At 35.9% G+C, this 17,052-nt stretch overlaps 1 protein-coding gene across 3 annotated transcripts in view; it reads right to left on the bottom strand.

The window, feature by feature from the left end:
• Fnbp1l (formin binding protein 1 like) overlaps window positions 1-17,052 on the bottom strand; it is a 75,693-nt gene that overhangs the window by 22,207 nt on the left and 36,434 nt on the right. For all 3 annotated transcript variants that reach the window (XM_051185581.1, XM_051185582.1, XM_051185583.1), the window contains exons 3-6: window positions 10,043-10,096; window positions 8,677-8,824; window positions 7,943-8,005; window positions 1,944-2,048 (exon numbers count right to left, since the gene is read on the bottom strand). In XM_051185581.1, coding sequence (XP_051041538.1) covers window positions 1,944-2,048; window positions 7,943-8,005; window positions 8,677-8,824; window positions 10,043-10,096 — 370 coding nt within the window. The remainder of the gene's footprint in view (window positions 1-1,943; window positions 2,049-7,942; window positions 8,006-8,676; window positions 8,825-10,042; window positions 10,097-17,052) is intronic.

Genomic DNA, 17,052 nt, shown 5'->3' with positions numbered 1-17,052 from the left:
TCCACGTGGGTTTGTTGTATTCTGTGATTCATTCTCATCACCACCGCTAATCTACAACAGATATGCTTCACTATTTCCTTCTTTTCTTTCGCAAAGGACTGAAATTAAGGGCCTTACCTTGCTAGGCAAGTGCTCTAGCACTGGTCCTCATCCCCAGCCTATCCCCCCACTTCTTTGATTCTAGTTTCTACAGATGCAGTTATTTACCTTCTAAACTCAGAAACAAACTTTACTATGGAAGCAAGGTAGCCAAGATCTTAGATAAGCCCATGAAACCCTATTTAATCTAGGGATATTAGAAAATTACTGCAAATAAGTAAACCAAAATATTGAACCAAAGTATATCTACAGGGAAAAAAATGAAGCAAAACAAAACCTGAAGTTCCAACCTGGAACCTTAAGTACACATTTATTTACACATCCCCTTTTTTTCTTTCTACCACAAACCATAGTGGAACAAAGATTCCAAATGTCCTAGCCTGAAGTCCTCGTGACCTGCTGGGAAACTCCCCCACCAGGTCTGAGTCCCATTGGACTATGGCGGAGGTTTCAGCTGGGTGTACAAGGGAATAAGGTTACAAGCTAAAACAGTTAAGTTTTCTAATAATAAAGAAACCTCAAATAATTGAACATTAAACCATGAATAACAAAGTTCTGAAAAAGTTAGGCCAAGTTAAATAGCAGAAGCTTAGCTAATGTGCAAAGCTAATTTCTGTAGACTAAATGATGATCTTAAGGGAAGAGTCCACCAAAAAATAACTTTAAATTCCTGGCACATAAATTTGAATAACCATTATTTGATGATGAATCAAAGGAGTATTTAAAGTTTAAAGAGTGGATGTTAACCTTCAAAAAGTCTCCCATGTTCAAAATATTTGCTGTTATTCACAATACTATCAAACAATACACTGACCAATTATAGATATGGCATGAGGTTGTGAAGGAAATTATATTAGATGGTTAAAATTAGGATAAAATATTTCAGTAGGACCAAAGATAATAATGGATAAGATATCCATACAAATTTAAAATACAGCATAAATTATGAGAGAGACATCCTTATATCAACACACACATGAAAAGACATGGATTCCATATAATCTCTATGGGAGTCATTTCAAACAATGTGGTTGCCTGGCTACACTCAGGTCATATGAACACGAACTTAATGCTCAGACAAGGGAGGTAATCAAAATTAGAACTGATCTGACCAAGCTAGGATTATATCTCAGAAAATGACCTAAGAGGGATATTGAAAACTTAAAGGGAAGTCAAAGGAAAATAACATGATAAAGGTAATTTAAGCTATTTCCTATGTGGAACAGTTGAAGATACCTGTTTATCTAGAAGTAGAGAATACCTAATAAGCTAAAATAGCTATAAAACTATTATGAAAAATGCATTTGAGTATTTCTATATAACTCAAAAATGTACAACATTAATGATAAAGTCTATATAAGGAAATATTAAAGCTGGGATGGGGGGGCACTCTATCAAATGACAAAGAAGAAATGGTTGTTACAAAGCCAATCCTACCAACAATTATGCTACAGAATAGCCAGCTCAGAATCAGAGACAAGACTCTTGTGAAAAGCCGCAGAAGAGTCCTACTCAATCACACCCAATCTGCATACTTGACGGGTGTATCTTGGTCTTTCTATCCAATTTTGGAGTAGGAAAGAAACAATCCTAGTAGCCACTGTTTCTCCTGAGCATTTTGAATGCAGCTAAGATATTATATTATCTTGTTTCCTTATCAGATCAATATATATCATTCAGTATGTAACATTTACATATTTTAGATTTAGCTATAATACTGACACAAAAGGTGTACCTTCTTTCCATGCCTGTAATATTTGTATCTTAAAGTAGTATTGTTGACTGTATGCAGTGAATACACACCAGTAATAATCTATTTTTACAAGCAGGTTTGGACTTCTTACCTTCTCAACATCTGCCTTGGTTGCATTGGTGTCATTATCCAATCTTTCATAACTCTGTTGTGCTTTCTCTGCTTCTCTACATTCTCTTTCAAATTTCTTTTTACTCTGTAAAGAAAATTTGAGTAGTAACTTAAATGCCACCACTGTGTATTATGTAAAAATGTACTCAACACTCTTAAGTAAAATTTGTTCTAGGTTGAAAAATTAAATGGTTTAGGGTTTTTGTGACAGTGAAACATAATTGCTCTTGGCAACACCACCTGCACCAAAAAAGAAGATGGACATTGAAGAAACTCGTTTTGGAGTTTGCTTCCAATATGGCAAGACTAGCCATTTGGACAAGATACTGCTCTTGTCTGGACTGTTTGACTTTGTGATGTATAAACTGGACATGCAGGACCCACAGAAAAGTGACTGCTGATTCAAGATGGACATTGCTACAGAGTTCCTGCTTCATGGAAGAATCTGCCAGACAGTCTACAGGACACAGAGAAAAGAGACTAACAAACTGCCAATACAAGAAGACAGTTTAAAGTTTCCTGCTTGGCTGAAGAGTCTGCTAAACACACTATGGCCTATGGGCTGAAGATGGAAGATTACAAAAGAACTTCAGGTGACCAGGCAATGAGTTGTCTCTGTCATTTCTAGAGTTTATATACTATCCTTCTGTGGTCTTTGATGAAGTTGAAGACAAATAGTTATGGTTATAGTTTTCCTTAGTTAAGCTTAAAGATAAATTACATATAGGACTTTAACTCACAAAGATAAAATAGATGGTGAAATATTTTCTTCAAATCTTGCTAAATGTTAATGGACTAAATTGTTAACTGTGATTCTTATTTGATAACTGTTATGTGACATATTTTGCTATGTTAAGGTTAAAACCCTTCTTTTTATTTAGACAGAAAAGAGGAGATGATGGGAGATGTCATTCTGTATGTTTCTCATACTGGTTAATAAATAAAGCACTGTTAGCCAATAGGAAAGGAAGATAGGAGGGACTTGGAGACAAGGAGGAAGTAGTAAGGAGGAGTCAAGATGGAGAGTCTGGAGAGAGCTGGACGCCAGCCGCCTCCCAGGTAAGAGAAGGCCATGTGAAAATACATAGATCATCAGAAATGGGTTAATAATTAAGGCAGAGCTAGCCAATAAGAAACAAGTAACCGGGCCAACAGAATTATATCTAATACAGAGTCCCAGTGTGTTATTTGGGGCTGGCGTGGCGGCAGAACAAGACCAGGCAACGGGTGGAAAAACCATACACCTTACAATGTACCATCATAACTAATTTACCCTGGTTATGGTATTTATGTGTCTTAAATATCAGATATTAGTTTTTGACAATAAAGAAAAAAGGACATGATTAATACTCAATATATACCTAATTATCTGTCCAAAAGGGGGGAAAATTTTATTATAAACAAATCTTTATCAGTGTTTTATTACAAATGAATCTTCAGTTTTGGTATGTGCTTCCATATTTTTTGTAGGACCCCAACACAGCTAAGATGTGAAAATGTTTCTTCAAAATGGTTTGATATTGTTTCAGTCAGCTGTCTCAGGAATACTATCAATACAGACACAAATTTAGTTGTTTTTGTGTTGAGTTTTTCCTTTAATAAACAAAAACAAGGTTTTACTATGTAGTCCAAGCTGGCCTGGACTTCACTTGTGTAGTCCAACTTGTCCTGGAACAATTAATTCTCCTGCCTCAGTCTTCAAGGTACTAGGATTATAGGCATATGCCACCACACCCAACATATCTCAAACTACTGTGACTTTTAAAATGCTATTTATGATAGCTCAGCATTGAGTATTTGCAGATCTTGTACAGGGAGTTGACTTACAACCATCTGTAACTCCAGTTCCAGGGAAATGACATCCTTTTCTGGCCTCTAATGGCACTAGGCACACACACAGTGTACATAACACATTCAGGCAAACACTTAAACACATAAAAAAATAATCAAGCATTTAAAAGTGATTTATGACAAAAGTGTGTGTGTGTGTGCAAGTTTGATTTTCAATATTCACTTACTGTTAATTCAACCCAAGCATCGCCCCACATTGTTTAAATCTCTCCACAGTAAGGAATTAGGAATTGTTACATTAGGAATTCTATCAGTTTTGTTTTCTGTGTTCAGTTTCTCCTTGGGTTTCTAATCTGCTTAAGTTTGAACTCATACCAGCTACCCCCTAGTGCATAGCTGTTTTCTTTGGGATTTCCCTTTCCTATAATCCTAAGGATGTCTTGCACCTGTTATCTGGATCCGTTCGGTGAACTATCATTCTGCTGGATCACACTTAGCAGTAGCTTCCTAGAAAGTTTACAAAATACCACTCTTGAGGTTAGAAATGCTTTATTGTTACCATCCTACACCATCCCATCCTCTGCTACTATACTGAAGCTTTCTGAATCCATGCTACTGTGACAGTCAAAATGGCCTTTTCCATCACTTTTAACTAACAAGATTTTGGATGAGAATAGTTAGAAACAATTTCTTTCAGAAATTTAAAAGTATTATTCTACTATTTTCTGTGGGGTTTTGTTTTTTCCTTCTTTTTTAAAATTTCTTTTCTTTCTTTCTTTCTTTTTTTTTTTTTTTTTTTTTTTTTTTTAATGTTTTAAAGACAGGGTTTCTCTGTGTTACAGCTTTAGCTGTCCTGGAACTCACTTTGTAGATCAGGCTGGCCTCAAACTCACCGAGATCTGCCTGTCTCTCTGTCTCCCCAGTGCTGAGATTAAAAGTGTCCACCACTACTGCCGGCTGATTATTTACTGGTTTCTATATAAGCAGACTGAAATATGCTTAATTCTGTCCTAATTCCTAATTCAGTTTAAAATGTTGCTGTGACTAAATATGTGTTTCTCTCTCATGAAATTAGTATCTTTACATTTGAAGACCTTTTTTCTGGACTTATTTATGCCCAATTTTCTTTTCTATAAATCAAGTTTATTCTTTTGAAAAAGAAACTGCTAAATGAAATCTAATTTTATTATGATGTTTCATAGTTTTAACCTCTATTCTTTTGCTTTACTTTCTGAAAGACTTCAATTTTATCTTTCTTCCTAGTGGATTTCTCATTTCTCCTTCCATGAACTTCTTTTTGTTCTTTACATCAACCATAGTGCCTGTCCATATTTCCATGGATACAGTATTTCCTCTATATCCCACAGAGAAAATTAATACCAGTTTTGAGTTTTTAAGCTTTTTAACCTTTCATAGTTGCTATTTCTTCTTTGTGTGTGTGTGTGGGGGGGGGGGTTCAAGACAGAATTTCTCTGTGTATCCCTGGCTGGCCTGGAACTCACAGAGAACAACCTTCCTCTGCCTCCAGAGTGCTGGGATTAAAGGTGTGCACCACCACGCCCAGTGTTGTCGCTTCTTCTAAGTTGCTTTTTTCTGATATATTAGTGTGGTCTCTGGCTGGGGATCTTTGGCTATGTGCTCTTATTTTAAATGCCCATTAAAAACTCTATAGGTAGGGCTGGGTGAACCTGGTCTTCTCCTCTAGAATGAAAACAGCCAGGTGGTTTCCATGGGAAAACCCTGTGTGATTTCCCCCTAACTCCATCCCCTTCCCCCCACACCCAACTCACTTGTCAGAATTCCAAGAGAAAGCCTATTCTAAGCCCTTGCCTGGAAAATACCTTGTTATCTGTGTTCTGAGAATTACCCAGAGAAAGAAAGCAGAAGACTTGAGTGTTTTGTATTTACCTAATCTCACTGCAGAACTGGTAGTTATAGGTTAATAATTCTGATACAAATTGAGGTTACTTAAAAATAAATATTTTACATTAGGTATCACATTTGTGGACAAAAATATACTTTGCCATCAGCCAAGTACCAAAAATGAGTACAAATGAATTAAAAACATGCCTTTCCTAATGTATCATTATACAATATAGAAAACCACATCTATTCCCTATTCTTTCTTAGCAGAACCTACCTCTCAATACATAAAGGCTGTAAATAGCTGTGGCTTGTGTGGCTTGCTGTCCCACTCTCCCCACAGGCTCATCAAAGGCACCTAGGAGGAAGTCTGCTGGGGTTTTCTAGCAGTTTTATATCCTTGATAAAAAAGGGATAATGAAAAAAAAAAAATGTTCCTTTTTTCCTGTCTCTGGGTGACATTTAAATGAGGATATACTGCCTGACTCAACACCTGACCACAGGGCATAAAGCTGTAGAATAAGAACCAACACAGTCCATGTGGCAAAGTAAGCATCGAGGACATGTAGCGCTGTGACATCACCCCACCGCTGACCACTGGAGCTGCTGTTTCTGAGCTCTGCTCTTAGCAACTACTAGGCTATCATCTGGAGCTCCCTGACTGATAGGCCTAGCATCACCTAACATTTATCTTCCTAGGTTTTGTCCATCCCTTCTAGATCTCTTTCATAGGCTATTTTCTTATGCCCTCAGTATAAATGCCATTGTTCACTCTGGGAGTAATAATGGTCTTCCAACTTTTTCTTCAATTTTTTTTTCAGGTCCTTATTTCCCCTAGTTCTTTACAGTTCCTTTCAATTATGCCAAATACATTAGGAATTCTATAATTTTCTTCTGACTAAAAAGAAAACAAAAAAGTACGGAATACGATCCTATACTTGTTTTTTGCACATTAAATGTAAGTTATACCTGTCAGTCTCTTTCACTGACTTCAGGCTCCACAAAAAAATAAAAGCCATGCCATATTTACTTTTGGACATATGAGACAAGTACAAGTAAAGGGTTGAATAGGGTTGAATTTACTTCTCATAATATTGTTAATGACTTAAAAAATACGTTTGAAACTTTTGTAATGGTTCTTTCTTACTTATGACCTCTGCAACTTTTTCTTAATAACTGCCGATTGTTCTAAAGGCAAGTCAGCACCAGCCTCTCCTTTTTTATAGGAGTATGTTATTCTGTGCAAATGAAAATACACACACTCTCTCACACTTATTAGATTGCAGAAACTAAGGATGTCACTGACAATAATTTAAAATTTAATAAATAAAAACCCTCCCTTTAAAGTCTTGGTAAAACCAATTATAAAGAAAACGAGGAAAGATTATTAATGTACCTATAAACTCTAAATCAGCACTGGTAATTAAAATCATTTATGGTTAAATATAAATAGAATCTAAGTTTTGAATATGCATTTTATTAGGAAAATACAAAAAAAAAAAAAAAAAAAAAAAAGGCCAATAAATATATGCATGAGCTCTCAACATGCCAAAGACTTGGACAGTATGAAAAGAAACCAGTGCATCTATCTCAAAGTCCTTCCAACAATCAAAACCCTTTTCTTCAGCATGATTCTTAAGAAATAATAGTTACCTATTGTAAAAATGCTAGCAAAGAGCCAATCACTTGGCAACCTGAATGTTTAAAAACTATTTTATACTACAAAGTCTTTCAATCCAGCATTTCTAGTAAAGACAACTATAGTGCCTATGTGGACACTATATGTTACCAAAACCTTTAAGAAAATCCCCATTATCAAGGACCTTAGGGAAATTTTAAGTAGACAGTAGTTTTCTAACTCTGTCCTATTAAGTTCTTTTCTTAGAGTTAGGAGCTTCTAGCTTAGAGCTAGAAGAAACACAATAAGGTAGCCCTTGATCTTCAGTATTCACATGCTAAAAAGGTCAAGAGAAATACAGTGTTTAAAAAAGGTTCAAGAACCAAAATCTTGGTTCTCTCCTCTGCGACAAACAGTCTCCCAAGAAATCTGTTTTCCAACACTCCAAACCCCTCTTGATATTGGATGAATTTCCCTACCATACATATACCATGATATGAAAAGAATTCACCTAAGTCTTTACATAGGGGAAAAGGAAATGAGCATATATCCTGCATTTATCTTTCTTAGTTATTACATAATAAAACAAATGCCAGATTATGAGCAATACACTAGAAATATTAGACTCAGAAGTAAAGTTTAGTGGGGTCTAGGGGGTAAGTCAGTCTGTAAATTTTCTGATCAACCATGAAAATACTGTAACTCACATTATCCATCTGTTTCCAACACATGTCAAGGTACTGTTGAGCTTTTCGTCCTTCTTGGAGATGCTGAAGATTAAAACCACCAACAAACAAAAATAATTACCCTGAGATAGTAAGTAAAAGGCTCTTCACTTTATTTTTTGCAAGGTGATAAGATACATACATATATATTTAATTAGGGTTAGGGAGAGAACAAAACAAACTTTAAAACAGGCATTGTATTAAAGAAAATAATGTTCATCTTCAATAGGGGTTTTCTATAAAAAGTCAGATAAGTAATATATCTTTTAATTAAGTTTACCAGCCAAATGATATTCTGTCTACACAATACAAAAGTAGCCACAAAAAAATGTCAAACTCAGTGAATGCAAATAAAACTTTATGAACACTGAAATTCAACTTTTATATGCCAAAGAATATTTAGTTTCTAAATTTTTTTCAATCGCCTAAATATGTAAAGTATTCTTAGCTTATGGGACCTAAGAAACAAAGTATTTGGTTTGTGGGCTGTATGTTGCCAAACCCAGCCAAACTGGTAAGCATATCTCACAGTTGTTTTTTTTTTTTTTACTGAAAAATATTTTTCACAGTATAGTCTCATCTTATAACTTTTAAATAAAAGAAATTTACAATATAGAAAACTAGTTTTTATTGAACATATATTTCTAAACAGAAAAATATTTGTCTGAAACAATTTTATAAGACTGTTGTAATTATGTAAAAATTATAAAGATTACCATTTTTCTTTCAGTTTTCAAATCATGGGCATATCTCATTAATTCACCATATACTCTGTGTGCCATTTCTTCCGCTACTACCTCTCGCTGTCCTGCATAGTCGTTTAACTCATTAAGGATGTTAAAAAAGGCGATACAAGAAGTAAACCTGGCAAAACATATTTAAAATAGTAAGATTCACTTTTGCTTCCATTACAATTTTTTTGGTGAGGTGTTTTTGTTGTCTAAAGCAAGTTTAAATGTACTCAACCTAAATCCCAGCTACTGGCTCTAAATTAACTACATACGGAAAGAATCCTGCATCAAGCTTAAGTTAAAGTTGTACATGTTTAAGTATCTTTAAGTAGCCTTTAATGTATAAATAAAGGGATATTTGGGGGTCAGAATACAATAAGAATACTACCTGCAGCCTCTTTTGACATAGTGGAATCTCTTAGGTTGCCAACTGACTGGCCTGAGCTTGGGAATCACTTGGGTGGATTCCTAGGCTTGGCAGCTGAACCTGTTGCAGAGATGATGTGCTTGTTCTCGAGGACAGAACCTGCCAATCATACCACTCAAATGCATCTTGATGGCTGATCTACAGAACAACTTTGCTATCAGCTCTGGATACAGCTGCCTGTATGCCTGCCCACATCCTGAATGGAGGTTTACCATTATGGTAGGCACCAAAGCGGGATAAAGGGGGCAAAAATAAGGGTAAAAATGTGTGTAAAGGGAAGGAGAGAAACAAACAAAAAAAAATCACTGTGTTAAAATGTATATATCTACTTGGAACACACCAAGGAACACTCTTAAGCTGGCAGCTTAGGTAGGGATCCCTTAAGAATGCTAAAAACCAATACATATGTACAAAAGCTGTTAAGTCTTAACCTCATTTTGTTTCTGCAGTTTATAACCACTGCATATTCATTTTTAAAACTTCCAAAGTTCAAAATAAATTCTAGCCTTTTATTCAGGATTTAAAAATTATTGCCCGAATCTCATCACTTTTTATTATCCTTTTAAATCCATCAGCCAAGCAGTTTTCACTACCTGCAAGGCAAAATTTTTAGAAAGCTAATGACAACTACACAAAGTCTGGAGACCGAACAACTCAAAATCCTGATCTAGGTCTTACTTGAAAATCTCTTTCAATTATTCTGAAAAGACAAAAATAAAAGGCAACCCAAAACCAAAACACTATTAAGTTCATTAAAGTATCTATCCTCAAAAGATAAATAAATAGTAGTCCATGTGATGTTTTTATTAAAGCAAACGTTAAAGAAAAACTTCATGAGACAATTACAGTCTATTTTATAAAGTAATGAAATATATATGTGTTCTGAATATTTTTAAAATGCATTCACTAACAGGTTAGATTTACCTTGGCTCTTCATCTTTGGATGAGCGTTTGGGACAGTACTTCTTAACCAGATTTCTATAGAAAGAAAAATCGTAATTTTATAAGCAATACTTTTAAAATAAAAATATTCTAGAAGTTTTCAATTTCATAAAACACTACTATATATAAAACACTGAGGTCAGCAACATGATCATCATGATTAGCATAATTAACATAATAATATATGATCATTACATTTTTATTAGAATATTAACACTATCTGTTTATGGTATTGTAATTACAATTAGAACATGCTATTAACTAAGAGGAACAAAACAAAAACAATATTCAGTATATGAGACAAAGTGATGGAACAAAGACACACACATTCCAGGGAAATACCATCATTCTTTTGTTTAACAAATCATATACTTTTACTATTAACTGAAGCAAAATATAGATGCTGACTAACGGGATGAAAGAACAGCTGGCCACCATCCTCTACCACGCTACTCTTCTATGAAAATCATATGACTTACCACTACCCCTGCTTCAAGGTGCTGAGCAGCCTTCATGCTAAATAAGTGCTGGATCTGCCCATTCCCTTCTGCTCCCCAGAGGGTGAGGCCTTCCATGGGGAGTCTTCAAAGTCTGTCATATCATTTGGGACAGCTTCTAGGCCCTCCCCCATATGTCTAGGCATAGGAAGTATCTCTCTTTGTGGAATGGGCTCCCAAAGTCCACTTGTATACTAGGCTGGAGTTTGGTAGGGGTGATAGGGAGGATGGGAGGGTGAGGGAACTGGGATTGACATGTAAAACCTTGTTTCAAATTTAAATTTAAAAAGGAGAAAAAATAAAGAAGTGCTCGAACAATAACCACACCCCTATTCCTTTCTTTAGGTAAATAACTGCATTCTGGCTTGAGACTATATGTGCCTACATCCATGTCTGTCCATAACATTCTTATATGAATGCTGTCTTATTTCATAAGTATGAAATAAGAGATGTTAGCACAGAGACTTTTGAGATAGATGGGGTTATGTAGACTTTAATCCCTGATGTTTTGCATGGTGTTTATATGACCTGGAGCAATTTAACATCAATTTTTCTGTTCCTTAGATTCCTATAAAGTGTCACCAGTAAATACCCCACAGATTTCTGAGAACTGAGATAAAACACTGGCAACAGTGCTTATAAAAAGTTTGTTTTACAATACACGAACCACTGAAGACGCAGATTTTTTAACATGCGTGTGTATTTGGGTGCAGGTGCACACATAGCACAGCACACCTGTGTTGGTCAGAGAACAATTGGATTTTCTCTTCTCCTTCCATCTTGTTGAGAGAGGGGTTCTTGTTTACCAGTGCATGTACCAGGCTGACTGCACAGTGAGTTTCTCATGCTTGATTCTCATGCTTGAATAACAAGCACTGAACCATCTCTCCATTCCCATAGATTCTTTGAAGAGCAAATCTGTCTGTTGAATCAAATTTTTTTTTTAATTTAAAAAAGGCTTACATTAAAAAAAAAAAAAGTCTCCTTTTAAGATATTTCCTGGTATTTAATTTATACTGTATTTTCAAAAAGTGTAAGGCTTGCAAACTAACCAACAAAAAACTAGTCCATCATCATAATTCATCATAATTTAAATATAAGCATTTAATTATTTCCAGAACAGGGTAAAGTAATCCCACGTCCCCAGTTAAGCTTATTGATTCCATAAGGAAATACGTGCTATGTACTAGCTGCTGTGAAAGTACCAGGAGCATCAAAAATCACCCATGCTCAGGATAGTCTCTTGAGAGAAGACAATTATACACGAGTAATTACAAAATGCAGCACGGTAAGTGCTATGATAAAGATACAGAAAGGGTGTTATGACAAAAAAAAAAAAAAAAAAAAAAAAAAGAAGTAAAACACAGGTAAAAGTTCAATGCCTGTTATCAAGAAATCCAGTCACCATTAGAATGAAGAGGATGAAAGTAATAGCCCTTTCATGTGATTTCTATCAAAATAAGTATTTATTACACATTAAACTAGTTATTTTAGTTTCATTTCTGTTGCTATGATGAAATACCCTGAAAAAATTACTTAGGGGATGAAGGGTTTATTCAGTTTACAATTCCAAGTTAAAGTCTATCACTTCAGGGAAATCAAGTCAGGAACTTGAGGCAGCTAGACAGAGTCAAACTGAGAGCAAAGAGAGCATGAATATGCGCATGCCTGTGCTCATCTCATCTCTATCTCTAATATACAGTCTAGGACCAAACTCAGGAAGTGCTGCCACCTGCCATGGTCAGGATTCCTTGCCTAAATTAATGTAATCAAGACACCCTCTCACAGACATGCCCACAGGCCAAGAATCACCTCCCAGATAATTCTAGATTGTGTCAAATTGACAATTGAAACTAACCGTCACCGTATTTTACACACACACACACACACACACACACACACACACACACACACCATTTCTAAGTATACAAGTACATGCACAAACATTTTAACAGATAAGATCACTGATCTAGACCTATGAAATATAGATTATTTTAAGCAATATCACATGAAAAGACTAGGTAGGTCATAGAAGACCTTTCTGAAAAGAAGAAAGGCAAAATTCTCTACTATGCCTAAAGAGGTAAATAGGAATTAGGGGAAAGCCTTGGGGGTAATGCTAACAGAGAAAGTATAATGGACAAAGAACAAAAAGCAAGAAAAGACATTCATGAAGAACTCTAAATGGGATCTAACTTGCTGGCACATCAAAACAAACACAAAACAGAAGTAAAAAGGATAAATGAGGATCCTAAATCATAATAAACACTAACTACTCTTAACCAATGGTTAAGTACTAGAAACATAGCCCAAAATCACTGTAATACCTAGATTAATTTCACAATTCACCCAAATACCAGCAATGCTATTAAGCGCTACTCATTATTTCAGGTATTAGAATGGCACAAAAAGAAGAGTCATAACTATCAAACCAGTAATTATGCAAAACCTACAGTCATTCTGAAAGAGAACCCAAAAAGGGAAGATAAGAGGAAGAGATGACAAATCTAGGAGTTAAGTAGAATAAGCAAATCCAGAGAGACAAAAATAGATTAGTAGTTGCCCAAACCAGGAAAAGGAGGAAATTACTGGGGATGGGTACAAAGTTTACTTTTGTGATGATAAAAATGTTCTAAAAGTATAATGCTCTGAAGACAGCTAAACCCTCAGTGCTTGCTATGAAGCACAAGGACAAGAACCCCATCTCAAGCACTCATGTAAAAACAAAGAGCTGTGTGCACCAAGGCACACCTGGCAACCCCATTGCTAAGGAGGTAGACACTAGACATATGAAGGTTGCAACAGACCGTACCAATTTACTAGACACTTCTCTGTGTAACTAGATCAACAAATAATTCAGTCACATCCTTTCTTTGCTTAATCCAATCTAAACTGAGCTCCTAACACTTGAAATGAATCTAACAAGTTAACCTCCAAAGTTATTACATAGCTGAAACAAAGCTAAACACTACTAATCTAAAATCTAATTACTAAGGAAACAGGACAGATAAGACAGGAAGAAGACATTAGATACTATACAAGTTACAATGGACTCAACTCAAGCCAATTCTGCTACTGGAAAACTATGGCAAAGTCCACAATTAAAATGCTCATTGTAGCAAAATATAAGCTCTGGAAGAACACACATCAACTTTTTATGAAAATACTTATGTCTAGTATACTGAGTAGTATTACGTCAACTTGACAAAAGCTAGAGTCACTGGAGAGGAGGGAGCCTCAACTGAGAAAATGATTTCCGTAAAATACAGCTGTAGGCAACTCTATACAGCATTTTCTTAATCAGTGATTGATGGGAGAGGGCTCAGCACACTGAGGATGAGGCCACCCCTGGGCTCAGCCCTGGGAAAGTAGGCTGAGCAAGGAAGCTATGTGGACAAGTACTCCTCCATGGCCTCTGCATCAACTCTGTCTCCAGGTGCCTACCCTGGTTAGATCCCTGTCTTGACTTCCCTCCATGATGAACAGTGATATAGAAACGTAAGCCCAACAAACCCTTCTGACCCCAAGTTGCTTTGGCCCAAGGTGTTTCACCACAGCAACAATAACCCTAATTGAGATATCTAGTGAGAAGAACTGGGGGAAAAAAAAGACCTAAATTTAATTGTGTTAGGATGATCATATACTGTTTTCACATGTTTAAAAAAAAGTTTTAGTGAAACATTCAAAATGGTTGATTCCCTCAAAGAAGTTGATTTAAGTGGTCTTCTAAGAAAGCCTAATGTTAGCACAAAGTCATATCATGGAGAAAATGGTTACAAATTCAGCTTTTCATACTAAACATGCTTATTAGCTCAAATAAATCTTGACTTACTTGTTTTACACATGTTAAATGTAAAATATTCAAGCTGTTTCTAAACTAAAAAATATTTTGAGCAAATGTCAAGAAATCTGCTCGTATTTTCAGAATGGTTATCTCTCACTGGCCCACAGATTTTCCAAGTTGTCTATTTGTATGAAGGACGTGTTGTGGTAAGTTACTATAGACTAAGAGTTAAGGGAAACACAAACTATTATATATACATCATAGAAATTATAATAGATGTGACATATAGTGGTATTTTACCTGTGTATGTCCATCTGTATTTTATCCATGTTTTCTTTTCTGTTCCAATTTTTGTGTTGTATAGCCTTTTGGACCATGATGGGCATTTCTTCCTTAGACTGAGGATGTCTTCCAGTTCACTCATTTTAACATAAATTTGAGTCCCTTTACAACTACTCTCACTAGACATGAATACTATTAAAAAAGCTGGTGTATATTTTTCCAGAACTTATAATAGAAATTTTAAACTGGTAGAAAAATGTTAACATTGTAGATTTCCTCTGAATTTTTTTGTTTTAATTCCTGATTTTTTCATTTTAAGATCTCATTTTTGCTTCTAAGATTCTATCTCTTCATTAAATTCTGTTTTCACATCTTATTTTCATTATTTCATTCAATTGTGTTTTCAGGGTTGGCATTTAGGCATTTTATATTCTCTTTAAAGTTCTTTGGTAATGTCTATTATTGCTACTCCGAAGTCACTGTTTTACATATCATCTAAAACACTTTTCTTAGGGAACATTGCTGTGGGAGTACTAACTGTTGGTGGAGAGTCGTTTTAGTTATTCCTGTTTGTATATTTACAATAGGACTATTGGAGTTGAGGTTGCTAGTGCTATCTCTTGGATAGAAGTCCTGTCTCCTGTTGACTGGGTGTTTGAAACTCTTTTTCCTGTTACTCCAGCTTGTCAAGTGGTTCACTAGCTGTATGGGGCTTAGGGTTCTATCTCTGGGCAATTCAGTGTTGATATTCAAACAGGGTTTCAGGAGTAGTAGTTCTGGCTCAGGTCTGGCTATGTGAGGTTTCTAAGGCCAGGAATAGACCTATGGAGCTGAGAAGATCCTCATTGTCAATCTTCAGAGGTCTGGGGGAAGTGACTGTGGAAATGTACTGCAGTGAAGTCTGGGATCCCTAAAGAGGTCTTTTGAGAAAGGACACTGGAAGGAAGTCATGGCACATGTTCTTTAGGCAGGCGGCAGGGGTAGGTTGAGTGGCTGGTGTAGATTAGTGGACCCTCCATGTAGAAAGGGGAGCCTTGCAAAGAGGATTAGTGTAGTTGGCACAGAAAAGTCTCAAAACTGCCCAGAGAAGGGATCAGGCATATACACAGCAAGAATCTGAGGTTTCTTAGTTACTCTGCTACTTCTGTGATAAAGTACCATCACCAAAGCAACTTATAAGAGAAAGCATTTAATTTGGAGCTTGAGGTTTCAGATGATTAGAGTTCAAGTGACAGAACAAAAACATGGTAGCAGGGAGAGGTGAGTGAGAGCTTATATCTTGATCCACAAATAGGAAAAAAGAGAGAGGAAGCCTGGAAAGGACATGAGTCTTTTGAAATCTCAAAGGTAGGGTCCCAGTGACATACCTCTTCCAATAGGGCTACAGATCCTTATCCTTCCAAACAGTTCCACTAACTAGGGACCAAATATTTAAACATATGAGACAGTGGGAGTCATTCAAACTACCATAGGTAGAATTGAAGTGGGGGAAATCAGGCTTCCCTACTCGGGATGAGGACAAGCATGCTTGGCAGGGGAGGAAGTTGGGACTCCCTACCAGTTCTAGTTGGGACTCCCTACCTGAAGGGGGTGTACAGGAAGAAACACAGAAAGGCAAAGCAGACATGTGCTCCTCAGGCAAGTGGCAGAGGGCATATGTTTTCAGTGCAGAATTCTACCAGACTTTCAACAAAGAGCAAACACCAATATTCCTCAAGCTATTCCACAAAATAGAAAAGGGAGAACATTTCCAAATTCCTTTTACAAAGCCAGTATTCTGATAACCATAACTAAAGAACAACTACTACAAAAACAAAACAACAACAAAAAAGAGAAAATGAAAGAAAAATCGCAAGTCCTTGTTTTTGAACATAAATACAAAAATTCTCAAGATACTTTGGAACAGAATTCAAGAATATAAATCAACAAAAATAATCTATCACATCAGTAAGATTAAGGGAGAAAAGCTATATGATCATCTCACTAGTTGTAGAAAAGGCCTTTGACAAAATCCAATACCTATGCATGATAAAAGTACTGGGGAGAACAGGGATAAAGGGGACATCTCAACATAGTAAAGGCAATAAACAAGAATAAACAAGGAGCCCACAGTCAACATCACCCGAAATGGGAGAAAAATTCAAAGCATTTCCAACAAAGTCAGGAATAAGACAAGGATGTCCACTGTTCTACTCCTTTTCAACATAAAAATGGATTAGAACAGTAAGAAAAGTGGAGATAGAGGGATACTAGTAGGAAAGGAGGTAGCAAAAGTCTTATCTGCAGATAATATGATTCTATATATTAAAAGACTAGAAAGTTCCTACAGCTAATAACTACATTCAGCAAAGCAGCAGGAACAAAGTTAACACCCCAAACTCAGTAGCTTTTATATATACAAATGAAAAACATAATAAAGAAATCAAGGA

The sequence above is a fragment of the Phodopus roborovskii genome, unplaced genomic scaffold, assembly GCF_943737965.1.
Source record: "Phodopus roborovskii unplaced genomic scaffold, PHOROB, whole genome shotgun sequence".
NCBI classification, from domain to species: Eukaryota; Metazoa; Chordata; class Mammalia; order Rodentia; family Cricetidae; genus Phodopus; species Phodopus roborovskii.
Note: the sequence above shows the minus strand (reverse complement) of the source record. Positions and strands in the feature narration are given on the sequence as shown.